Below are 27240 nucleotides of genomic sequence, written 5' to 3'. Positions count from 1 at the left end.
GTATAGTGTATAGTCTATAGTCTCAAATATACTTTATAATCAAACTAACATGATGTGTCGTTTTCTGAATTGCAGAGCTGGTGCAAACATCCACTACAATCAGATGCTTTCTTAACTGCTGCTTTCTCACCGCTGTCATTTTTGTTGTGGGTTTATTTTGTTATTGAGAGGAAAGCGTGCAGCACATATTTACATATTCATCTGAACATTGCTCTCAGCAGTTTGATGGCATCGGGATGTCCATTAACAGTATATCACTGCAAAGGTATTTTCAACTTCTTTTTACTTCTAAGTGAAGAACGAAAAAGAACTTTGGCGTGAGTATAGGCCAATTTGGGGCCTTGAACATTCAGTCTCTTATGTTAGGTCAAGTTGCTGGCTGCAGTTCACTTAACGGCCACTGGTGTCGCTAATAACAAGGGTTTCTAAATTCTACATATAGCCCATTTAAAATGTACTTGCATTACTGTGGTCATACCAAATCTCAATACTCATTGGAATTTTGTTTAGCATGTATGTGCCATTAAACCAAAGCTATAAGCATCTAGATAGTTTAACTAACTTGCTCTGTTAGATTCAGCTATGCCTACTTGTGTTGTGTTATGAATTTCGCTCAGACACATTTTGAAACTGTATCAGTGTATCATATCAGGAAGCATTCGTGTTCAAGTACTTGTGTAGAGTACATTTCAGGGCTTTGCTCATGAAATATTTCTGAAGGTGCTCACATTGTTTTTGATGCGGCTGTCCGCCCCAGCCTCCAGTAACATGCGTACGGTCTTCCTGTGATTCAGAGCAGCTGCAATATGTAAAGCTGTGTCTCCTGCCTGGACATCAGCAGAGATTCATATGGTCAGAATCACAGCTTGCACAACAATTAGCAAAATTCTGTTTGGGTCATTCCGTGTAAACTTAACCAGAGGTTTTTCTGGTGAAAATACATAAATGAAAATAATACTAAATGCCATGGATGAATATTTCCAGGGTAATTCACTACTTTGTAGAGGGGGTAATAAATTATTATTGTAAAGTTATAAAATTATTGTAATTGCTATAATAAGTATATAGTATGTACTTGCGGAACAGGACTGTAAAATAAAGTGCTACCAAGATTGCTACAGTCAGCAGACTTTATTAATAGACCTACCAATCTTTGTATAAAAAAAATAAAATAATGATGCTGCCATCATTTTCCCTCCTCTTGTAATTTGGCTTTAATATCAGGTGAAAATGATCATTTTGATCCCCCCTTTACTCAGTGGATTACTCAGTAAATATACATCCATGGCATTAATATTTTGAATTTCATCACTAGGTTTGTCTTTCTTTAGAAAAAAATATTAACAAAATCTTAAAATTTTAGCCAGGGAAGTTTTTAAAATTTGTTTGATCTGACACGGAATGACCAGTTTAAAATAGTTTTAAATGGAGTATAGCAGTCCCAAAAATATTTCAACTCTTTACTCACGTGATTTCTTTCAGTCACTGAGCAGATGGCACCGAGGAGCGCTCGGATCACACTCACATGGTTATATCGGGCAGACACGTGCAGACACGTGTCACCTACCTGATGCAAACAAGTCAACTGAATATTATTGGAATAGCACATTTGTTTCATGTTGTTTCCAAGTTAAATAAACACACAGATAAAGAGAAGAGAGAGAAGTGTGAATATATTAGAGAGAAAGCAGACAGAAATGAGAGTTTGACGGCACTTACATTATTCTTACTGTCAGGCCGAGAGCCGCCCAGCAGCAGAACTTTAGAGCTCTGAGCATGACCGTTCTGACACGCCAGATGAAGAGCTGTGTTTCCTGCCTGAGAGACATTACATCATGTCATCTGTTCAACTAGAACTTTGATAGAATTACTGCACACTGTAAAATGGATCCAGGTGCAGTCCTGAATGCTGATTGGTCAATACAGCTATAAAAACACCTGTTCACCATACCACTGCACTGCTCCCATGGAGTATTAAATATTAATCTTAAACATACAGGCTTGATCTTCTGATGGAAGGATGCCACTTTATGAATGAATTAAATAATCAATTAAAAAACATACTAACTTTTATCCATTTATTTAAATGATGTATTTAGAGTTTTATTATAACAATAAGGCACTTGAGGCTGTGCTGTATTGTAAATCATGACTAGTCATGTAGGGTTGCAGATGCAAAAAAGAGCTGCATGAGACAAACTATGAAACATTCATAAGCCACAAGTACCTCCAAACAACATTATGTGTGCAATGCATCTGCACTTACAATTGTAGTGACATCCTCCAAACACCCAAAGATCAGTTGGAAAACAACCAACAAGCACCACCGTTTATTTTTCCCCCACTTATTTTGAAATTAATCATATTCTATACATGCAAATAATTGAACGTTGAGGTAGTTTTTGATGTGGCGGCAGATGTTACCTTGTTTTTAGCATGAACGTTGGCTCCAGCTTTCACCAGCAGTTTGACAGACTGACTGAAGCCGTGCCACGCAGCCTCATGTAAAGCAGTGTTCCCATCCTGAGGAAACATATCAACTGCTGGAAAACAGCTCTACTTTGCATTTGCTATTTTAAATGCAATATATAAGCAATTTTATATATATATGTCAACCGCCCATTAACACAAATATCTAATCAGCCAATCAATCAATCATTGATATATATCAAATATACAGTCAAACCAAAAATTATTCAGACATTTTTGATATTTTTTTTACTAGTGGGTGCAGGACACTATAGTTCATTTATGTAAGTAAGGATGGCAAAATAAAGTAAATTGTGACATATTATACCCAAAAATTCTTCATACAGTGGACTACCAGTAAAATTGATAAAAATTTTGGAAACAAAAATTATTCAGATACTTTGACCTGACCGTGTTTTGCTTAAATGTTATCTGACATAATTAAGATTATTTTTTTCTGACACAGTTTAACTCTTAGATCTTGTCATATTTTATTACCATTTTTTTAAACTATAGTGAATACACTGTATTGATGAATGAAATGTTCAAGGTGTTTGAATATATATGAATAATATATATATATATATATATATATATATATATATATATATATATATATATATATATATATATATATATATATATATATATATATATATATAATATATGCAGTTGTAGAAAGGTACCAAAAGATGTCACTTCCTAGCTGTCGCAATTTTAAGGAATATACTTTTTTTGTAACTGGGGAAAATCTTGTGGTAGGGTTGTGCACAAAATATGGGACATTTTGGCTGTTGTCCCAGGCAGCTGATTTCCTACATAGCTGTGATAGTTTCATGTCTCTCGCCACTCCATGTTCTCCTTCTCACATAAAATTATTTACACTCAATCAATATTTCAGTATATCAATATTCCATTTATTTGACCAGTTTACTCTATGGTATTCTTTACATATTTACATATGTGCAGCAAAGCTGTAACCATGTCTTGTACATGGGGGGGGGGGGGAATTTTGTATAAAGATAAAGAATTACAACAGTGAAGGAAATTCACTGGTCATTTTGAAATATTCACAAATATTTGCATTCATTTGCATTAGAATGCACACATACTTTTATTTGTATGCCTAATATGCGAAAACGTTCACACACAATTCAAAACATTTGCATCACTGGAAGTTACTGTCGGCCATTTAATTTCTATCATAAAACAGTTGACATTAAAACTTTCACTATTTACATCTAACATTCATCTTAAACTGCCGCTTCGGGCTGGAATTCACGCTCGGTTTCTGTTTGACAGATGACTAAAAATGTAACTTTTAAACCTTTCTGTCATCTTAACATATAGAGCGCTGCGTAATGGAGGGCAGCAGAGCAGTGCAAGAACTTCAAATACTAAGGGGGACAATTTGGTCTAATTATGGAGTGGGGACTTGTCCCTCTCAATGTCTTTGGAGGTTACGGCCCTGATGTGCAGTAAAAAGAAATGTAAACAGAGCAATGCAACTCCTGCTATAGAAACATTCTTATCTAGCATATGTGAATGAGAGATAATAGTATATTTACCTTGTCTTGTCTGTCTAATGCACATCCTTCCTGAATGAGAGCTGAGATGACATCAGTGTTTCCCACCACAGCTGCTCGGTGTAAGGCTGTCTGGTCACCCTGGTTGCAAGGAAAACAATATATAATTTGAACATCAGTCAAGCCATGCTTTACTGATTCTGCTGTCTGGCTGCACAGTGTGTTACTTAAGGGGCAGGTATTATAGCACCTTAGAGGAAGGTGCAACGGTGTGTGTTACTCTCACTGGCTCCTTGCCGTGTTGCAAAAGGGATCTAACATTTGCCATTATAAAACAAGGTCAAACAGTCTTTCCTGCAGATTTCTGGTTCTGGTCTTAACAAGACAACAGATCTTGATTCAATTTCAAATTGGAGATTAAAAAGTGATGATAAATAAGATTTTGTTTGCTACAGATTCAAAACAGACATGCAGGAAATGGTTTAAGATCAACATTTCTCTGTTTTCAGTTTTCTGTAGTGGACCTTCTGTAAAATCAAGTGGAGAAAGCAAAACAAACAACAAAAAATGGCATGGTTGTCCAAACACAGAGAAGGTTCATAGAAACAAATTTCAATTTGTAATGTGGGATATCATCAAGGTGAATGAGAAATATTAAAACTATAGATTAAAAAACACCATCAGAAATGTAGTCATAAACTACATTCAGTCAAAAGTGGCCCAAATCTGGTTTTCTTAAGTGTGAACAGCACAAACTACATCTGGTCTTTTTTGTCAAGGTAGACAGGATATTGAATTTAACAGGGATGAAAACAAGAATGTGAGGGATAGAAGCGCCACGTCCTTAAATTAGTAAATGCATTTGCGCCAGTTAGTGCGCCAATGGGCGTGCTGTTCTAAAAAAGAGGTGTGTTCAGGCGCATTGCTATTTTAAGGAGCTGAACATAGACTGCGCCATAGACCAACTCAAACCTGGTCTAAAGTCTAAAGTCAATGGCGCAATATTTTTTTGTTAGAGCGCGTTGGTAGAAACTGCGCCTCTGGGCGCGTCCACAGTGCACGTTGACTTTGCTTATTACACACAGGGATGCGCATCACACAAACATGCCAAATATTAAAAACAAAAGGATTACAGTGTAAAAGAATATTATTGTGTAGGCTACATAAATATAAAAATGTAATGATGAATAGTCAGTGCGTGTATTAGAATTAGGCTACCTATTTTCAATTCAGCCTATTACTACTTATAATGATGAACGAAATTGGCTAATTAATTGAACAATTGTGCCAATACACACACATATATATATATTAACTATTTGAAAGCCTGCATTTGCAAGCCCGCTTTAACTTCGGTTTCTTCGCTTGAAAAGTGTTCAGCTTTTCCGCCAACAAATTCCGCCATGTAAATAGCAATCCGCCATGGTGCGAGCGCATCTCGCTCTTAAAGGGAATGACACTCTGATTGGTTTATTGAACGTTACGCCCATTACTCATTAAGAGAATAGGGACAACCCATTTCAAAAATGCGCCCCGGCGCACGGACAGTTTTTCCTGTCGTTAAAATAGCAAAAGTGTATTTGGACACGCCCTGAGTGCACCTGCGCCGTGCGCTTTACACTTTGCGTTTAGATTGTTAAAATAGGGCCCATAGTCTTTACAATGACACGCACTGAATAAAAATCCTAGATCATTAGGATCATATCCTAGATCATTTTCACAATTGTTATGTTGTTAAATAACAGTACATGTGATAGTAAAATCCATTGGACACACTGTAATTCTATCAGCCTCATTTTCAATCCTGTCAGAAAATAAATATGGTGCTACCCTGACTAAATTAGTTAATCCAAAATTTACGTCACTTTGAAGGTAGTTAGTGGATGGAAAGTGAGGTGTTTAAACTCATAAGTGTTATGGTGACAGATCTATACAAGCAAAACTTGAGAGGTCATTTGAATAATTTTTGATCATTATGCTCTCTCTTCATTTTCATCTTCATCATCCTTATCCTAATATTTTAAGATAATGTTGTGGTGAACGGCACATTCCAGGGCCATAACAGTGGACGAAGGTTTGCTACATTTTGATTGGATTTTGGTGGACTAACACAAACAAACTGTCTTACGCCATCTGATAAAGTTGCTAGGACAACAGCCAGACACCTATGAGGGCAAGAAGATAACCTCTGGTATCAAGACTGGGAAGGACAGGACTTCTCATTGGTCCACATGCTGTTTCTGCCCTTCAAACATGTATAGACTAACTCCTAAGGTTTTGGCCTGTGACCGCCATAAAAATTCCTCAGGAAAACCCTCAATAAAAAGACAAAACTTAAAGCAGTATATAGGCTGAGAAGATCACAGATATACTGAGGAGAAAGTCCATGCAAAATTTTAAAATCAACATGGAACTTAACAGTTAACTAGTGAAGAGAGGCAAGCATAGGTGTAATGTGCTCACATTTTGTGCCAGTCATTAATCTGGCTGCCACATTCTGTACCATTTGCAAATGATCTACAGCTGATTAGGCAAACCAGGATAGAGCGTATTACAGTAGTCCAACCTAGATTTTATAAATGCATGAATAACTTAGTTGAAAATTAGAAATGTTGCCTTAACAACAAGCTGAAATAAAATAAGTTTGTTTCGATAACATTTATTTTTATTTCAAGCATCAAAATTTTTTTATTTAAGCTTTTACATTTAGTTTCAGTTAGCTCTAATAACCCTGGAACATAGCCATAGTTAAGTCTTTTTTAGAAAGTTTAGTCATCAACAGTGACTTTGTCCAATGAAATTGCACAGAGAGCCCAGAAAACCTAGCGACGGCACTGGTCATCAATGATATGATCGTTTTGCTCAGAAATTAAAATGCTGCAAACATTTTATACTCACATCATCTTGAATATCCAGGTCACAACCAGCAGCAAGCAGAATCCTCACAACAGCAATGTGGCCCTTATAGGCAGCCAAATGCAGAGGTGTTCTGCCGTTCTGCAAGAAAACAACACACACAAATTGGGCACTGAAACACATGCAGAAAGACAATCTGAATAAAGGGCAAGCCAATAAATGTGTGTGAAACAAAACAGAAATGACCAAACAGCAAGTGTGATTGTAATGCAAAGCAAATCTGCAGATGTCATGAAGCAAAAATCCAATTACATAATAAGTGAAAGTAAATAAAAATGTGATATTTGAATTTGCATTAGCCAACAGGGTGAATATATGACATCATCAGTCCTCTTTTCTACTGTTTTAGCTCACTGATTAATCTCCCAGAGGACCAGCCTTATGCTACTGCAGCCAGGAGACCATGTCACAAAGACAAATAATCATCAGAGCTGTGACTTATGTAACAGACAACACTCACGTCAGGCTGCCAATTTCACACAGTGTATTCTGGCTGCTGTATTTATAGTGTTAATGGAACATACATCAGCCCAAATATTAGACATAACATGCAAACAAACGATGATATAAATGTCCTCTCTTATGATTTTGCATGGCAAAATAGCTGGTTTTAATATAATTGCAAAGAAAAAAGATTATCAGATAATCTTTTAATGTAATATTAGTATATTTGCAGCACAATAATAAAATATTAATGCACTAGATAAAAGATAAAACATTGGTTTGAGGCTGCCGGCAAGTTCTTAGGAGTTTATTTATCTTCTTATCTGTCCTTTAACAATATGAGATAAAGATTGTTATATCGTCTCGTGTCTGACCTCAATTATGGCTCGAAGGCCTTCTGTGACATTTTCCTTACTTGTCTCTGTCCTATTTTTCAAACAAATGTCATGCATCAGAGAGGTCATTCTTATTATGTAGTGCATTTTCATGTCCCCATATCTTTATATAATTGATAAAATATACAACTAAATTTTAAGTTTTAAAATATATTCACAACAAATTCAAAAGTTTTAGATAAGGTGAGATTTTGTAATGTAATGCATTTATCCGAAATAGAAAGCTTTTGTAACATTATAAATGTTTTTACTGTCACTTTTGATCAATTTAATAAATCATTGCTGAATAAAAGTATTAACTTCTTTCATTTCTTTCAAAAAAAGTGTATATATGACAAAATTACAAAAATGAACACATCCACTCGAACCAAAGTAGTGAGATGTACAGTACCATCCAAAAGTTTAATATATATATATATATATATATATATATATATATATATATAAAATATATATAAAATATATATAAAATATATATAATATATAATATATAATATATATATATATATATATATAAAATATATATAAAATATATATAAAATATATATAAAAAATATATAAAATATATATAAAATATATATATATTTTATATATATATTTTAATATATATATTATATATATATATATATATATATATATATATATATATATATATATATATATATATATATATATATATATATATATATATATATATATATATATATATATATATATATATATATATATATATATATATATATATATTAAACATTTGGATGGTAGTGTACATCTCACTACTTTGGTTCGAGTGGATGTGTTCATTTTTGTCATGTCTCCATGTGCAGCACTAACTTATAATATGAAAATCTACTAAGAATATTCCAGGTGTTTTGTCATTTGTTCCTTTATGCAATAAAACAATAAAAAATGGTTACATTAAAAAATGTTTCTTTGGATCAGTGTTTTGATATTTTTACCTATGTTTTCATCATCTCTTTACATCTTGTTTCTTAAGGAAAAAACACTTCCTGAAAGACATCATCTGGCAGGAAGTGATAGGAAGTGATGTAGTTTTGGGGGAAATAACAGCACAGTAATTATTGCCATTAAATCTGATGAATTCTGTCATGTTCTGTGCCATTATATTTAGACTGTCATTCTAAAAGCTTAATGTTCGATCTGCTGTTTGATCAAATTATAGAAATCCATTTGATAATATTAATATTAAAAAAAACAATCAATCTATCTAGTTCTCAAACTCATAGAATAGCTAATTTTAAATCTTTATTTCCATCCTGTCAAGCATTCTTTTCATTGAATTGCTATTGTGCAAAATAATTGTAAGTTATAATGACTAAAGTTTAAGTGCCTGAGTTTGATCATAGCATATTTCTGAAATATCTGGTATATCTTTTATAGAAATAATTCCTTAAATTACAACACATACCTTCAAAAGGTGCTGCTGTATAACACAATGACTGAATAGGCTATTTAAACTGAAGTCTATCTTTATTACTACAGGGCAGAGGGCATTAGTGTTGATTACACGGTGGAATTCAGGTCAGATGCAGCAACGTTTGCAGACATGAAAAAAAAAAAAGATGGAAACTGATGGAAAACGAAAGTGAAGAGATGCAGTAGGGTTGTGAGAGGCTGCAAAGGTTCCTTCTGAACAATACCATGAGATCAAGAAGTGACGTCAAACACATGAAAGGGGTGACCGATATTAGAGGACTGAAATGTGGTGTTGAAATAGTCTTGTTCATGGGTTCCCAAACGTTTTTGGCAGCCGAAACCCTTAAAATGTAAAATATTTACTTTAAGTACCCCCTGAGAAGTTTTTGTAAAGGTAAGATTTTTAATACTTTAATGACAAATTTACATATTCAAAGTTATCTGATGACGATTAATTGCCACATGACGTGTAAAAATATAAAACAGTCTTTTTTCAGAATGTTTTTTTATTTTAATGGTTTTTATTTTAAAATATGGGTGCTCACACTTGGGTTCTCTCTTTACAAGAACCAACTAACTCAAATCATCAAGCTTTTATTTTGTCAGAATGTTGAAATGCTGTAAACATATGTCCACAAAAATGTTGGAAATTGTGTGAATGTGAATCTAAGTAAGTACACCTAGTGCATATGTGTGTTTAACTCACAGCGCTTGCACAGCATTTACTGTGAACCGAGCTGATCTGAAAACACTCTGAAACACACAGAGCAACAGACTTCTTTAAATCGCAGCCTTTGATTTGATATATTACTATTTCTGTTTTATTTTGTTTAATTGTGCTTATCCATTTTTTTTTATATTACGTTTGATTTAATTATTTATTAGCTTTTCATGAACTCACGTACCCCGTTTGGGAACCCTGGTCTAGTTGAATGTTAAAATCACCTCACAGGATGAGCGAAGAGCCTAGAAGAGAAGTGTGTCCAAATAATCCAGGATGTATGAGGGAAGGAACAAATAGAAATCAGTAATTAAAAGTTGGCAGATCTTCTGTCATACCTATGCCTGGATGAGTGTAAAACTGCTTATAGACTCGCACAGTGCGACCCCTCAAAACTGTCTTTATATTTGGAGATTCAATATACAGTATCGTGCAGTACTAGTGGGAGTTATTATGTAATGATTCAGGGGAAAAGACCAGAGGTATGTGCTTGGTTAGGTTGTTCATCTGCCTAAAAGTATACCGACAAATTATAAGATTTTTCTCAATCTCAAGATTTCACAAGCTCCCATTTCCAGTTACACAGACAGAAACACAAAACTGCAAATGCATATAACAATAAAAACAAACAATGTTTAGTTGATATAACATGAGTGGAGACAGTGACATGAAGCCTTAAATTCCCCCTATTAAAACAACACATTTATTGTGTGACTCTCCAAATTAGTCCAATTTCGCAATGACAATGACATTACCTTGAAATTAGTAGCAGCTTGTTACCAAGCGGTTGCTGATACCTAATACATTTGTTCTTGTTCCAGAAGCTGTTTTACTAGTATAACTGACACTATAGGGAAGAAAAGACTATCACAACTTCTGTTTCATGGTGACTTTAAGAGCTTGATGAAAGAAAAACAATCTGTCCCAACTCAGACCCACTGTCAGAACATAATAACTTAACCTTAATGTAATTACATTTACATTAATTATTGGTGCAATAAAATGGTAAGGTTGTTATTAATGGTTTCTGCAGGATGTGGCACTAGTGTTGGTCTAAAGTCGTAAAATACCTTGCTGTACACATCACAAATAAATTATTTGGAGTTTCAACACAACTTCCACAAAGAAAGCCCAGTAGTGTTTCTAATTCCTATGTAGCAGGGCACAACTTGCTCCCATCTTTCACCACTATAGAGCATGTGGCGACCAGCTGCATTACTGTCTGGTTCAGGAAGCGCAAAGCATTTCAAAACCTCTCTGCCCTCAATCAAAAAGCCAGCATGGTCCAGACCAGGACCCTCCTATTTGTTCCACAACAGCTTCTTCCCTCAAGCTGTAACACTCTCTTGCCCTCTGCCATCCTGAAGCTTGACAGGATTTTGGCAACCATCACCCACCATCTTCTCTATGCACCAAGCTACTAACCTCATTAACTGGCATGTCACTTTTTCTCTTGAGGACTGTTTATTAACTGCAAAATCTACCAAGCAGCCCAAACTGCATTATTTATTTATATATAAAGACATCTTATTTATTTCAGTACCATCACAGAACTTGGAATTTACATATCCTGATTTCTTACATTCTCGCAGACCTCCTCCAGGTCATAACCCATTCATAAAGACGGTCATTTGCTTCATTCATAAATGAATCATCTGCTCAAATGAATCAGTTGAATGAATGACTCAATGACTCACATATTAAGAGAGTGACTTGCTGTCACTTGGCGGTTTAAGTTTCATATTTATACTACCATTTATTTTAGGTAAAGTACGTAGTTTCTGCGACACCTAGCGGAATTATAAAAAAAAAGGGATTTTGTTGATACTGATTTCATTTTATTTGTAACACATAGGGCCCTATTTTAACTATCTAAGGGCATGGTCTGAAGCGTATGGTCCAAATCCGCTTTTGCTAGATTCACAACGGAAAAAATGGTCTGGTGCATGGTCCAAAAGGGTTGTACCTAGTCTCTTAATGAGTCATGGGTGTGTTTTGGGCGTAACATGCAATAAACCAATCAGAGTCTCATCTTCTATTCCCTTTAAAAGCCAGTTGCGCTTGCACCATGGTGGATTCACTATTTACATGGCGGAATTTGCAAGGGGAAAGACTGAACGCTTCTCCAGAAAGAAATTGTTTAATTTATCAAATTCAATATCAAAAATGTTAGTGTGTGTGTAACAAGCAGAGTGTACGCATGTTGTGCACCCACCTATAGGTGCATATTACTAATGTGCCCTTTAAATAACAACAACAAAAAAAACTGTGCCACTGACTTTAGACCAGGTTTTGTTGGTCAATGACAGTCATTTTAAGTCGCCTCAAAAAAAGTAACGCACCAGCAAAGTGCCTGAACACACCTCTTTTTCAGACAAGCAAACAGACGGGCACGAGTGCATTTGCTATTTAAACAACGTGCCACTGGACATAAAAATGATAACTGCGTCGGGCTGAAACTAGCAAAAACTCTTGCACCGTGCCTGGCGTCACATTGCGCCAGGTATATGATAGGGCCCATAGTGTCTTATTACTAAATTAAATGTAAGAATCTGACATAGAAGAAACATACATTTAATAAGGTAAATATTGCCCTTATACAGGTAGAAATGCCCATTTCTGTGATGATGTGCATGAACAGTCAATTGTCACAGACATGTTAATCAGCCAAGGTACCAGCACGAAAAAATACTCATCAAAATATCATCCAATTACCGTTATTGATCAAAAACCCAGAAAATATAGAGATATAATTTTTGTCAAAATCCCTATTATAAACTATTCCACTGAGGAGCCAGCGCCAGTGTGGACATGTATCGAAGGAACATAGCAGACACAAAGTGGGTGCTCATAAGTGACCTTCTGATGCGTAATCACAAATGGGATTTCAAAGGTACGTATCTGTCCAGGGTGGTTCCCTTCTTTTGGCCCAAGATGTTGGGAAAGGCTACAGCTTTCCCACAACCCTAAATAGGTCAAGCGTTTTGAATTAATTGACTTCATAGGCATGTGTATGCAGCAGCCATTGACCACAAGTGTGCCATTTACGACAGGTAAGACCAGGGTCTTAAGATACAATATTCATATGTAAATTAATGCCAAGAACTGTATAGAAGTGAAAGTTGCTCATGCCATGTACACAATTAAATAGTGAGGTTCAGAAGTTATTTTACTGTCATGCAAACTTCTAAGATTACTCAAGCATTATACTGACCTTGGTAATGGCTACCTTGGCCCCTTTGTTGATGAGCTGAACCACATGATCAGCTTGGCCCTTGTGCGAGGCTATGAGGAGACGCTCAGAGAGAGCTCGCACAGATGATGCATCCTGCTGGGTCATGAATTAGGGAAAGACTTGGGGAGGGGGGAGGTTTTGGGATCAGAAGCAGGAATGAGTCCCTCTACCGTGGGATGAGAGGGGAGAGGAAGCATAGATGTCCAGCTTCTGGAGGGATCTAACCCTCATGTCCTTTGGAGAAGCCTGTAAAGAAACAGGAAACGGTACAATTGTCATAACAGCAGCAATAGTTTTCCAGAGTAAGAGTGGATGTGACTACAGGCAATGTGACACAGAAGAAGAGGAAGGTTTGTGGAGTTGTCAGCTCTAAATCAACTGATATATCAGTAATGCTTTAGAATAAGGTCTCATATGTTAATATTAGTTAATGTATTAATTAACATGAACTAGAAGAGAGTAATTTATTAATATTTGTTAATGTTATTTAATAAAAATACAGTTTATTGTTTCTTCATGTTAGTTTAAAGAGCATTAACTAATGATAAATGCAACTTGATTTTAAAAATTAGTAAATGTTGACATTAACATTAAGATGAATAAACACAGCATGTATGCGGATAAAGTTGGACAGGACGGACAGACGGACAGACAGACAGACAGATAGATTAGATATAGTCTTCATAGATAGTGCTGTGGGATAATAGTTACATTTTGCAGCAACAACAACAAAAAAAAGCTATGCATTTCTAAAGCTATAATTCTACAAAAGGATCTACAAAATGGCAGCTGCTACAGACAGCCAGAAGCAGCACAAGCTTTGACAGACTCATTTCATGCTGACACTGATTACACCTGGTATTGGTAAAGACTTGAGATATGTAATTTGATCATGTTGTGTTTGACTCAGAGGCACATGCAGTATTTCCTTTGTGCATGAATTTTCTTGACACTTTCTTTTGATTTACACAGGGTAGCGCTCCAAGGTCAGCAGATGACAACAGCTATAAAGCTTCAGCTTGTATTGCTTAACTAATAGAATTGTACGGCAATTGTACGCAGCTTCAAAAGGCTCTACATGATCCCAGATGAGGAATAAGGGTCTTATCTAGCAAAACGATCTGTCATTATCTAAAAAAATTATATACTTTTAACCATAAACGCTTGTCTTGAACTAGCTCCCTTCTTCTTCTCTATTTGAATTCCAGCAGTGTAGACACTGCTAAATGTATTACTGCCCTCCACAGGTCAAAGTTTGAACTAATTGTATACTTGCACTAGCATATTGTATATGACAATTTAGTTCAAACTTTGACCTGTGGAGGACAGTAATACACTTAGCCACGTCTACACTGCAAAAATTCTAATAGACAAGAAGAAGAGAGCTAGTTCAAGACAAGAAAATGACATCAGTTTGCTAGATAAGACCCTTATTCCTCATCTGGGATCATGTAGAGCCCTTTGAAGCTGCAATAAAACTGTAATTTTGACCTGCAACCATTTAGAGTCCAGTGAAGTCCACTAAAAGGAGAATAATCCTGGTTTTTGTTTTTCATTAAAAACCTTAATTTCTTTTCAACTGAAGAAAGAAAGACATAAACATCTTGGATGACATGGGGGTGAGTAAATTATCAGGAAATTTTAATTTGAAAGTGTACTAATCCTTTAAAACATCCTGCAAGTTTCAGTGTTTAAAATGTCCTCCTCATTATAAATCTAGCTCAAAAACAGCTTTTTTTTGATATTGTGGGATCTGTGATGTCACATGGGCAAATACATTTGCATATGACTGCCTCCAGAGCAATACATAGACAAAATAGTGATACATCATTGCACCACAGGCCCCGCCCACTGGCGTTCAGTCGTTTAATGGGTGACATTTGCCTACACTGGATGCGAGCGTTGCGTCAAAAGCAAATAGAACCCATTATAATCACTGATGCTGTCTACTCTAGATACAGTATACATATACATGTTCGATTTTTGTCATACTCCACTGTCATACTTGAGTCTGCTGACAACAGGACAAATGGAAGAGTAAAAGAATGTTCGCTTTGACGCGTCCAGTTTAAATAGCTTGTTTGCGTCTCTGTACAGATTTCAGAAGTATTCCAGCATCGGAAACAAGTGGATGGTTTATTTTTAATGCCATCATAGATCGCGTCAGAGGATGCTGGAGCTGAGCATGCTTGGATTAATTTGATTGCTCAAATTGACAGGTGTTGATTTACCGTGCACAGCAGAAACAGCGCTGAAAGATCATCACTCATCCACCAGGATCTTATTGTTTATTCTATGTACGTTTATTGTGACGTTTACACAAGTAAGTAGTTCCTATGTTTGTTTGGAGGGTTTTTTGGACCTTGTTCAATTATTTTTTGGACCCTTGATTAATTATCATGTTTTGAAATAAAGGGCAAGCCTACCTAATCCATTGCATGGCTTGAATACATTAACACATTTAGATTAGGATATGTAACTACGGTGCACTCACTTCATTTTTTCTTTGCGTCTACTGCACATGCTTTTCGTGCAAATGTAAGCACTCTAATAATGACCTTGCTTAATCAACCATAGATAAATTTTATCAATTAAATGATCAACATATTCCCGACAGTATCCCTAAGACATACTATGCAGCATTAACATTAGCATTAATATCTTAAAATCAACATAAACGGTTGGAACTGATCCTACATACAACCCTGATTAAATAAGTGCTTTGATATGTACAAAGCTACAGCAATATCCAGTCTAAACCCCCAGTCCTCAAGAACTTCAAAGTCAGTTGAGAGACTTATTACTTATATTGATGACCACTGAAATGACCAAGGATGCATTATGGTAATAATTCAGAGGAGAACTGACATGAGCAAGTGTAGGCAAATCCTCAACACCTCAGCCACTCTTGCTCTTACAGCCCCTCCATGTCTTTGAAGGGTTCTCAGGAGGAGGACTTTTCATGTTAAGGTCACAATAGAAAACCCTAAACACTGGCCTGTTTACAACCTGAAATTCCAGTGGCTCATAAATACAGCTGTATCATGTTTTCCCAAAAGGAAAAGGGAAAAACATCTTCTTAACTTTTTAGGAGAATGTTGAAAATTGGGAGAATTAGGAGAATGCAAAAAATTTTATTTGTAAAGCTTAATTCTCAAACAACAGAAGAGCACATTGAGACATTGGGCATTGTGAAATGAGCCGTTTGTGTAACTGCCAAAAGCGGTAGCTTCCAAAATAATTAATTCAGCTTGACACTGGCCAAGACAACACCTCAAAATTATGAATTCCTTTCTTAACTTTTAAGAACTTTTATTAATATACACACACACTTTGGGTTTCCATGTTTTATGGGGATTTTCTATAGACATAATGATTTTTATAATGTACAAACTCTATATTTTATCCCCCTAATCCTAAACCTACTCCTTAACACAACCTTCACAAAAAACTTTCTGCATTTTGACATTTTCAAAAAACATCATTCTATATGATTAATAAGCCGTTTTCCTCAAGAGGACCAAAAAGATGTCACCACAAGGTCAAAAATGACTGGTATTACTATATTTGTGGGGACATTTGGCCCCCATAACGTAGGGTTTACCAGGACCCCACATCACACATTATCTTAATATCATTAATGTCGTTAAAAATAATGATAGTTTATCAGATATGCTGCACTCACTGTTAACTTATTAGTATAAGTTTAACTTAATTTGTTTATGACATTACTACTCATGTTGACACTTCTTTTTAAGACATTTCAGTTTTCTGGGGCCAGTTGCACTAACTTAGCCACTATGTTAAGACTGTTTTAAGAACTAGTTTGACCAACTATCAGTTAGATAAGACATAACCAGTCTGTTTGATTCGGATATTTCAGATATTCAGATTTAGATATTCAATTAGAGTGAAGCTTAAGTTTCCAAATGCAGAGCTTTTTTTAAAAGTAAAGTCAACTAATCACAGTTCACAGTGTACTTATTTGTAAATCTGTATCCATTTAATCATGGAATATTTAAATAACATTTGACATCTCTTAGAGGACATGAAGAAAATAACAGTAATGCAAATATCTCTTCAGCATCCATAAATGCTGCTCAGTTTGTCCATTAACAATCACATTGCCCTCCATCAACTTCTCTCATCACCAACGTGACATTACCTCTAATCAGATTCCTCTTCATAATATGAACAGAAAAATGAGACGTGTGCATCTGAACACAAGTTAATTTTGTTATGCTCCTGTGAGAGAGAAACACGAGTATGATGTAGAGGAAGGTTCAGAGTGTAAAACTGCACTTATCAAATTTAATCTGACATCATTAAACATTCTCTGCAAGCAACAACTAAAAGCCCTGAAAACCATTTAACTCTGAAAAATTACATATTATTAAATTATGACATATTATCGTATTAACGTGCCGCTAGTAGTGCAGAAACTATTTAAAGTTTGTATTTTTTACTATATGCAGTGTTAAAAAAGCACTAAAATTTCTTAGAACGTATCATTCTTCAGTAATACTGAAATATTTCTTCATAAAAACAAAAAAACAAAGTGCCATACAACAATGAGGAAAATACAGTAAAAGAACAAAAACTGAATTAAATAAAATTAGCAACCTATAATAGAATAACAGACTCACAGAAGTAAAACAAATCATACAAATGAAACTCATACAACTAAAACGTCTATCTCAGGCAACACTATTTAGGCTAAAGAGAAACAATGTGTCTTCAACCTAGATTTGAATATGGCCAATGTGGAAGAAGACCTAACAAAAAAAATTGTGTTTGTGTGTATATATATTTATTTTTCAATTAAATGTACATATATTCCAATATTTCATAAAAATTGTTTGATCTAAAGACCAAAATATCCACTGACCCAGAACAGCACCACTGTAGAGGTGTGCACAAATGTCAGGCAGATTCTTCCTCTCTAAATGGGAGGTTCTTGGCAAATAAGCTTCAATGACCTGTTGAGTCCGGCTTCACTAAAATAGAGGTGGTGTGGCCTGTTGAGACGAGTTAAACTGTTAATGAGAAGGCAGCCATTGCACATTGCTTCTCCAAATGCCTGAGCCATAGTAAGAAAAACGTGGAAGTAGTTGTGCTACCCAAACCCAGTATTTTATTAAGGGTCTTATTGGTTTATTTATGGGTGATGCTGGTCAGGCTAAGAAGTGCTCCTTATATTGTGAAAATAATAATATGGTAACACTACACTTTGCAATAAGATCTAATTTCTTAACATTAGTTAATGTATTAGCTAACATGAACTAACAATGAGCAATACATTTGTTACAGTATCTTTGTTAATGTTAGTTAAGAAAAATCCATCTGTTTATTGTTTGTTCATGTTAGTTTACAGTCCATTAACTGGTATGGTACCAAATACAACATTTGATTTTAATAAGGCATTCATAAATGTTGAAATTAACATTAACTAAGATTAATAAATGCTGTAGAAGTATTGTTCATTGTTAGTTTACTTTAACTAAAGTAGTTAACTAATGTTAACTAATTACACTTAAAAAATTAAGCCTTTATTTTAAGATTTACACAATTTAATTAATAGTAAAATTACATCAAATTAAATTGAATAAGCCTTGCATATTTTAAGTGAATAGCTGATTAAGGATTGTTCAGTTATCCAATTAAAATACACAAGGATTATTCATTGTTTTTTACTATTACTTTTAATTACATTACTATTAATTAAATTGCGTAAATCTTAAAAAAAAAAAAAAAAACAAGAAAAAAAAAAAAGACTGCTATACTAGGAACCTTTTCCTAAGAGGTCTTCATTATTTCCCTGTTTGAAACCTTATCCCTATGAAGGTTAGTCATAATCCTTTCTCCTTGTGGCAACATACAGCAAGAGTTTCATTTTTCAGCTCTATTCAGAGGATTTGAGGTAGAACTCTGCTAAAAGTTCTTGCCAGAAAATGTCTGGAGTTTGTCTAGCTCAGAGGCATGTAGTCTATTAAATAAAAAAAGTTTTATCAAAAATCACACGCAACCTGTCAAAAACATGTCCAGCTCATATTTCATTTTCAAAATAAACCTATTTTTAGGAACATTGCCATTATTTTCATGTCAATTAAGCTCATTTCCATATCATTTAATGTTACAACATGATTCATTTTAGTTGCAAAATAATAAAAAAAAAATAAATAAATAAATAAAAAAAATCAATCTCTCTCTCTGTCCTGGATAATATGTATAACAAATAATATGGTATAATGTCAATTCCTATGGTTAGACAGTATTTTCGCATTTAAATTAGTCTTTAAATGAAAAACTGAATATTATGTTTCAAAACCTTTTGAAACTCAAGAACTCAAGAAAATTAAGAGCTGTCTCTCTTACAAACTTATTTAAATGTTTTAGAGCAAATAATAATAATAACAATACCACTGCTTTGAGTTTTGCAAGGCATGATCTATGAACCACTTGACTTGATGGATTTCAAATATGATAGCAGACAGTTATATGATCTGTTCTTCAGATGACCAATACCAGAAACAATCTAGACATAGAGAGTCTGACTGATATCACCACACCCATTATCTGAGCCAGAAACCCCTCCATCAGACAAAGGATTTGAATGAAACAATAGGGGGGGAAGAAAAAAAAAACATGATAAATGATGAAGGTGTACTGAATGATGAAGGACTATTCCAAACTATTTCAGACACTAAATGTCTCAACACTTACTGATCAGCATAAGGTTGTATTGTGATAAACTGAGGTCAGCTGTGTTTATAATAAATAAATTCATGCACAGTTTTAAAGACATAATTGAATAAGGCTATGGATGACCAGTTTACTTTAATAAAGTGTCAGATTTGACATGTAAAATAATGTGTTTCTGACCTTAGCCAGATATTGGACACCTTGCTGAAAACTCATGGTAACCACAGAGTGGCAAAGTTACTACATTCTTAGAAATAAAGGCTGTAAAAGGGTGTTTTTACAGCGATGCCATAGAAGAACCATTTTTGGCTCCCCAAAGAACCTTTCAATGATCAGTTCTTAAAAAGAACATCTTAAAAATATAAAGAATCTTTTTCCACTATAAAAAACCTTTTGTGGAATAGAAAGGTTCCATGGATGTTAAAGTTTTTTAATGGAACCATCGATGCCAATAAAGAACCTTTATTTTAAGTGTTTAAATATATATATAGATATAGATATAGATAGATAGATATCATTCTTAATGTAAAATCATAAAAAAATAAATAAACTTGGTGGTTCATAACAAGCAGTGAAATGTATATTACTTTGGTACAGCAAGTACAGTATTTTATTAGTGGTTTTATGGTGTTACCATGGTAAACTGGGAAGGGAATGTTTTGGTTGTAACATGAAAGGGGAAAAAAATATTTTTAACTTTTTTTTTTTTTTTGTGCTTAAAGAGAAAAGGCTTCATACATAAAGTTAATGTTTTTAAATGCCAAATTTTGTCCTGTATTAGCTGCAGTAATCATTAACAATAGAGGTCTGTGGATGTACCTACTTAACCATATTTTGGGGACAAATATGTACCCAGAATTGAGTAAAATCTGAAAGAAAAAAAAAGAAAAATTATTTTGGGGACGTAATATTTCGTTTTTTTAAAAAAAAAAGTTAGTAAGTTTTTTTGTTGTTGTTTGTTTCATTAAAAATTCAGAAAGTTTTGTTCGGATTAGGATTGGTAATAACATTAATAGCTGTATATAAAAACAATTACATTTGAATGTGTGTGTGTGTGTGTAAGGAGAGAGATTGTGAGAGCTAGTGCTGTCTAGCACATTCTTCTGGATTGTCCCAGCAACCACAGCACGTCAGCCTGATTATTATTCACGATAGCTTGTGAGAAAAGAGGAGATATGCTCTTAACTACCCGAACTTATTATTGTATGGATTAGTAAACAGCGGTTTAAAACAGCACTGAACAAAGATGAGCACATAAACAAAACAAAACAAAACAAAAAACCCGAAGCAAACAAGGCAAAACTCTGATAATAAACATTAAAACCTACCTCTCACACAAAGCACGGTGACTTGAACTCTTCTTTGTACAAAGTGTTATTCCGTTTTCCCCCGAAACGCGCAAAATTCCGAAAATTGATGCGTGGGAAAAGAGTAGTACTTGATAAACATGATCCAAACTGCGCAATGAAGTGAGGAGGAGGAGTATACATGTGCCATCCAGCGGTGAAGAGACAGACTTCACTACAACCATACAGCGAATTTACACTACTATGGCGAAGGCTTAAGCTTATTTGAATATTAATCAGAGGACACTGACGTTAGGTGGTCACTGGTGGAGCATCCAATCGCATAATATAATTAATATTAATGAACAAAGCTCTGAAAAATGTATTTATTTTTTTATCAATACGAAAAATACAGAGATGACATGTTTATAATATACAACTTTGTATACAATACACAAAATGTATCCACACTATGCTCAGTGTCATCAGAATACTGAGGAGAAAAAAATAATGAACAATAATAAATAATAATAAATAACTAAAGACTGAAAAAAAAAAAAAAAAAAGAACAGTAGGGTAAGGTATTAATTTATACATCAATTAGGGTATAGGCCTACAAATTAAAGTCATTGCAAATTTAAGTCGTTCTACTTGCTATATTTTAAATTCTTTCAAGAAGACAAGAAAGATTGGCTTGTTGGTGGCAAACTTACATTTGTGGATATAAAATTTGTAAAGAAGATAAATTAAACAAATATAACAATATGTATAACAATTTGTATAACAAAGCAAGCATTGTTTTTGTAGATTCCCAATAGTATCCAAAAATAATGTCTTTAAAAGTTACGGATAACCAAAAAATATTGTTTTATATATTTTCATGAAATGTTTGCGGATGCAATAATTTGCCAGCAGATGGCAGCCTCGTCCCTTACTGTCGCACTCTGTTATTCCTGAACTCCATTTCCCATAACTCTCTGCTCATTATTAGTTTATTAGTTTCAGCTGTTTCTTGTTTAAACCATGTCTTTAACTTTTATACTCCTCTGGGCTTTGTGTCAGTGAAGTCTTGTTTTGTATAGACCTTATTTACCAGAGAAACAAGCGCGCCGCCATCTTTATAAAATTGTCTTTGAACTTCCGTTTTGTGGTAGCTCTGTACATTTCTATGGCATCGCTGTCAAAGAATAATTAGTTGGTTAAGTGGATTTACTTCTTGTAGAGTTAATGAAAGTTATCATGAGCATTGTTATGTTTAAAGCAGATGTCTTAACAAATGTCAGTAGATCGGGAAGATTTTAAAACGAGCAGTTCATTCATAAATGTAATATCGCTGTGGAAATACAAACTGGAAGTCAAAAGACAACGAGCGCAATGCTGAAAAGGGGCGGGGCTACATAAGGTCTATTACTGAGAGTTTTCTGAGTAGTCTTGTTGTTCCTGGTTCTGATATCAGCCTTGTTTTGGATTTGGACTGATAGCTTGTGCTTTGACCCTCTGCCTGGTTTTTGGACTATGATTATGATTTTATCATTAAACTGCACGTGGATCCTCACTCTCTGTGCTCAGTGTTGTCTTTTCATAACAATTAGTAAGAAAGTATTTTCTGTTGCAAGGACCAAATCTTTTTCCAATTTATTATTGCAGTGAAAGATTGCAGGAGATACAGAAATAATGTTTTCAAGAAAAAGAGATTTAACTTTATAAGTTAGATCTCCCCCTAGAAAAGCATATTTTGCCTATAGAGGTTTCTATTGGCTCAGGAATAGTAGTACTTGTAAGAGAAGGGTGATTGCTATTGCTATTTGTCACAATCGAGTTGGCCAAAGAGGAGCCATTAACACCCACCCGGCAAACTCTCTCCAGAACTCCCGGGAGCAGAGTGATCAGGGAAAAAACATACAGACTTATAGCCTTGGCCACATCTGCACCATGGCATCCAACCTCAGTGGAGCTGGATGCACTAGAGAGAACCAAAGCTACCAGTGTGTTGTTTCCCGAGTTATCCACTTCCACTTGGCTGTATACCTCTTCCATATGTGACCCACCACCTCAGGGTGAAGTCCCCACTCCCCAGGCCTCAGCCCCTGTCTCGACAGGATGTCCGCCCCCTGATTTAGGCATCCTGGGACAGCAACTTTCCTTGGGCCCACATGAGGATCTTGTGTGCCAATTTGTAGAGGGGGGTTTACAAAAAGTTTGTAAACCCCCCTGATGATTAAAGTAAGTGGCCACCGATGTATTGTCGGACTGGACAAGAACATGATGCCCCCTTTTTTAATGCCAAAAAACCTCCAGGCAGTTTATATACCCAGATAGATGATGGCACTTCCACAGATCCTCCAGGACCGGAGCATCTGTCATAAGCATTATGCAACGACAAGGAGTTCCCACAACACTGGGCCTTGGGACAAGAACCATGGTCAAAGTACGAAGACATCAGGTTGTAACTTTGATCATGCGGAATGGATTGCCCCTCAGGAAATCCCCTGGTCTTGAGCCACCACTGCAGGGGTCTCATGTACAACAGGCCAAAAGGTATTATGTTGGCTGCTGCTGCCATCAGACCCAACAGCCTCTGAAACTGTTTGACTGAGCGTGACTGGCCTAGCTTCAGTTCTTTTACTGCTGATAGGATTACCTCAATGTGTGCAGGAGACAAATGTGCCTGCATCGTCACAGAGTCCCGTATCATGCCCAGAAAGGTGGTTCTCTTTGCCAGAGAAAGCACACTCTTCTTGGCATTCAGTCTCAACCTCAGCTCTTTTATATAAGTAAGAACAAGATCTCGATGTTGAATCGCTAAATGCTCTGAATGAGCTAATATTAACCAGTCATCAATTAAATTCAACACGCGAATTCACAGTCACAGTGGAGCCAGTGCAGAATCCATGCATTTCGTGAAAGTGCGAGGGGATAATACTAGGTTGAAAGGAAGAACCCAGTACAGTATGCTTCGCCCCTGAAAGCAAACATGAGGAATTTACTGTTAAGTTGAAGGATGAATATATGGAAGTATGCATTTTTGAGGTCTATAGTGACATACCAGTGATCTGATTTGAGTCACGATTTACTTTTAAAGTTAACATTTTAGCCTTGTGACCGTGCGATTTAGATGGCGCAGATCTAAAATTGGGTGCAACCCTCCATCTTTCTTTGGAATGTTGAAATACTACTGGCTGTAATAACCAGACTTTCTCGTTGGTGGAGGAACATGTTCTATGGCCCCCTTGACCAAGAGAGCTTTCAACTCTTGTTCCATAACCAGAGCCTACTCTGGGCCCACCTTAGTGATGAGAACAAAACTGAATTCTGTACACTTTTTTGGGTGTGAGCAGGACCCATTGTGACACATTTGGCACAAGTTTTCATGCTGCCAGACTATCTACTAAGGGAACCAGTCTCTCGGGACTGGTCTCTGGGTTTTTTTAAAGGGATAGTTCACCCAAAAATGAAAATTATCCCATGATTTACTCACCCTCAAGCCATCCTAGGTGTATATGACTATCTTCTTTCAGAGACGAACACAATCAGAGATATATTTAAAAATATCCTTAGTCCTCCAAGGTTTATAATGGTTGTGAATGGGAACCCAAATTTTAAAACAAACAAACAAAAAAATGCATCCATACAATCCCAGGGGGTTAATAAAGGCCTTTTGATGTGAAGGGATGCTTTTTTGTAAGAAAAATATCCATATTTAAAACTTTATAAATTCGAATAACTAGCTTCCAGCGGAGGACCATAGGCATATTGGGTGGAGAAGCAACCTTTGACTCCATGCAATGAAGAACACAGAGGTGCAGAGGAGAGAGCAAAACAAAACACCGGTCACGAATTAGAAGTCTAAAACGAGAAATTTTAAAAAGTGAAATGACAGAGGATTTTGATATAAGAGAAGAGGAGCTTGAGTTTGTTGCACAGTCCTATTTGTTTGAACCGTGAGATGCGTCTAAGCTTCTACATCTCTACATCCTGCGTCATACATCGCGTCACGGGTTACTTATTTGACGCTAGTCAACTTGTGCATTCTGCGTATGGTCGTCCCCTGGAAGCTAGTTATTTGAATTTATGTGAAGTTCACAACGTAATTTCGGGAGGAGTGAACCCATCTAATCTTTCAATTAGTGAAATTCAAACATAATTTCAAGAGGAGGGAACCCTAATTTTTCAATTACGACCTGATAAGCAGCTACTCACCCTGCTCTGGCATCAGTTGTTTCGATATCCCTCCACCTCCCCAACTCTACCACATAATTTAGGCATCTCATCGTACTCCTCTTCCAGGCACTAGTAGTCCCTGGGGGGTATATCCAAGCTCGAGTTGAAGCTGCTTCCTCGAGCCCCTCCACAGCGGATGGCAAGCCAAATACGCTTAACCTTATTAGCTTAAAGATTTTATGAGGAAACGAACTCCTGAAAAAACAGTTAGTTCCTGTCCTTGATTCTGTTAGTTCTATTCTGATTCACGATAAAACACGGCTATGACCGCTTCACCCAACGGTTCTGTGTATCAATACACAACACCCTTAGCAACCACTCTTAGCAACATAAACTGTTTGTTCTCACTTGATATTCTTCATTGAAGCTTACTGTATTATGTAAAAGAGTACTGTGAGAAAGAGATCGAGTGAGCGATTCAGATTTAGCATTTTCCTTCAGGTCAGTCCTATGTTCATAATAAAAAATCTGTTTAAATGTCTGATGTATTATCTTGTCCTTTTAACATTTAAGGGGTTTTCCCATGACTGACAGCACTAGTCAAAGCATTTGTCAGTTGCGTCTTGTTCTGTGTTTACAACAATTTAGCCTTTTAAATGGTAGTCTTTGGTACAAGAGTCATGGCTGAAGGGGTTGCAGGCACTCTGCTTCGCGTCGTGCCTAACAACGCCCTTCAGCCGTGACTTATTCACGATACAGCACAGCCTCTCGTACCTTACTTATAAAGTTTTAAATATGGATATTTTTATCACAAAAACGCATCCCTTCGCTTCAAAATGCCTTTATTAACCCTCTGGAGTCGTATGAATACATTTTTTAATGGATTGATGCTTTTTTTAAAATTTTATTTGGGATCCCATTTACAGCCATTATAAACCTTGGAGGACTAAGGAAATGTTTTAATATATCTCCAATTGTGTTCATCTGAAAGAAGACAGTCATATACACCTAGGATGGCTTGAGGGTGAGTAAATTATGATGGGATAATTTTCATTTTTGGGTGAACTAACCCTTTAATGATTCTGTTCACCTGTTGACAATTACATATTCTGAACTAACTACTTTTCTAAATTAACTCATTTAGCCTGTATCCTGAAAATATACACAATTTATACACATAAATGCCAGAGTGTACATAACAATCACTAATATTCATGAAAAATATGAAGTCTTTGCTTTTTTTTTATTAACAGTATTTTCCAAACAGTTGCTGTAGTCCTTGGTCTCGTGGAGGAAATGAATGAAATTTAGCTTGGACCCTGTAGGCTTAGGTGTAATTTTTCCAAAATAAAGAAAAGTAAATGTACAAGAAAAATATAAATATTAGCAGTAGTATTATTTTCATTCAATTATTTTCATTTTAATGATATGTAACAAAAAAGATAGCTTAAGGATTATTTTTATATTGAATTAAAATCACAGGAATAATCAATGTCTGCATGAAATCTCTCTAACAAAATTTTAGCTGTATCTATACTACTATGTATTTTCAATGTAACATCTTTTAATATATTATTGAAACAGTATTTTGCACAAATTTTCCACATTTCAGTCCAGTTTATATTTCTAAATACATTTATTCACAATTTTATGATATAGGTATATCACACATTGGTTGTTGTTTCACCTATCATAATATTTCTAATCTCCAAAATATCTCCAATAAACATGTAACATAATTGCATCAGAATCACTTCCTTTTTCAAAATGTATAATTTGCTGAGGTATGGCGTCAAACACAACAGCATACTCATAATTTGGAAAACCAAATTTATCCAAGTAAGTTACTCATTATAAGATTATACAGCTTGCTATAATTCGTTTTCAAGGGCTGACGTCACACAGCTCTGTTCATGCGAATCGCATCAATAAAGTTCTGCCATTCAAA

General features: G+C 35.4%; 1 protein-coding gene across 6 annotated transcripts in view; it reads right to left on the bottom strand.

Annotated features, from left to right (window-relative positions):
• The window catches only part of ankrd6b (ankyrin repeat domain 6b), a 49830-nt gene extending 28519 nt beyond the window's left edge, over positions 1-21311 (bottom strand). For 4 of the 6 annotated variants that reach the window (XM_067383581.1, XM_067383578.1, XM_067383579.1 and 1 more), the window contains exons 1-9: positions 21174-21311; positions 13123-13389; positions 10133-10153; positions 6894-6992; positions 4038-4136; positions 2425-2523; positions 1720-1818; positions 1469-1567; positions 729-827 (exon numbers count right to left, since the gene is read on the bottom strand). In XM_067383581.1, the coding sequence (XP_067239682.1) occupies positions 729-827; positions 1469-1567; positions 1720-1818; positions 2425-2523; positions 4038-4136; positions 6894-6992; positions 10133-10153; positions 13123-13248 (741 nt within the window). In that variant the 5' untranslated portion in view covers positions 13249-13389; positions 21174-21311. The remainder of the gene's footprint in view (positions 1-728; positions 828-1468; positions 1568-1719; positions 1819-2424; positions 2524-4037; positions 4137-6893; positions 6993-10132; positions 10154-13122; positions 13390-21173) is intronic. The other 2 variants (XM_067383580.1, XM_067383583.1) reach the window with 1 other exon arrangement.
• Positions 21312-27240: the final 5929 nt, after the last annotated feature.

This window comes from Chanodichthys erythropterus, chromosome 4 (genome assembly GCF_024489055.1).
Source record: "Chanodichthys erythropterus isolate Z2021 chromosome 4, ASM2448905v1, whole genome shotgun sequence".
Classification (NCBI taxonomy): domain Eukaryota; kingdom Metazoa; phylum Chordata; class Actinopteri; order Cypriniformes; family Xenocyprididae; genus Chanodichthys; species Chanodichthys erythropterus.
The sequence above is the reverse complement of the archived record's forward strand: the minus strand, read 5'-3'. Positions and strand labels throughout refer to the sequence as shown.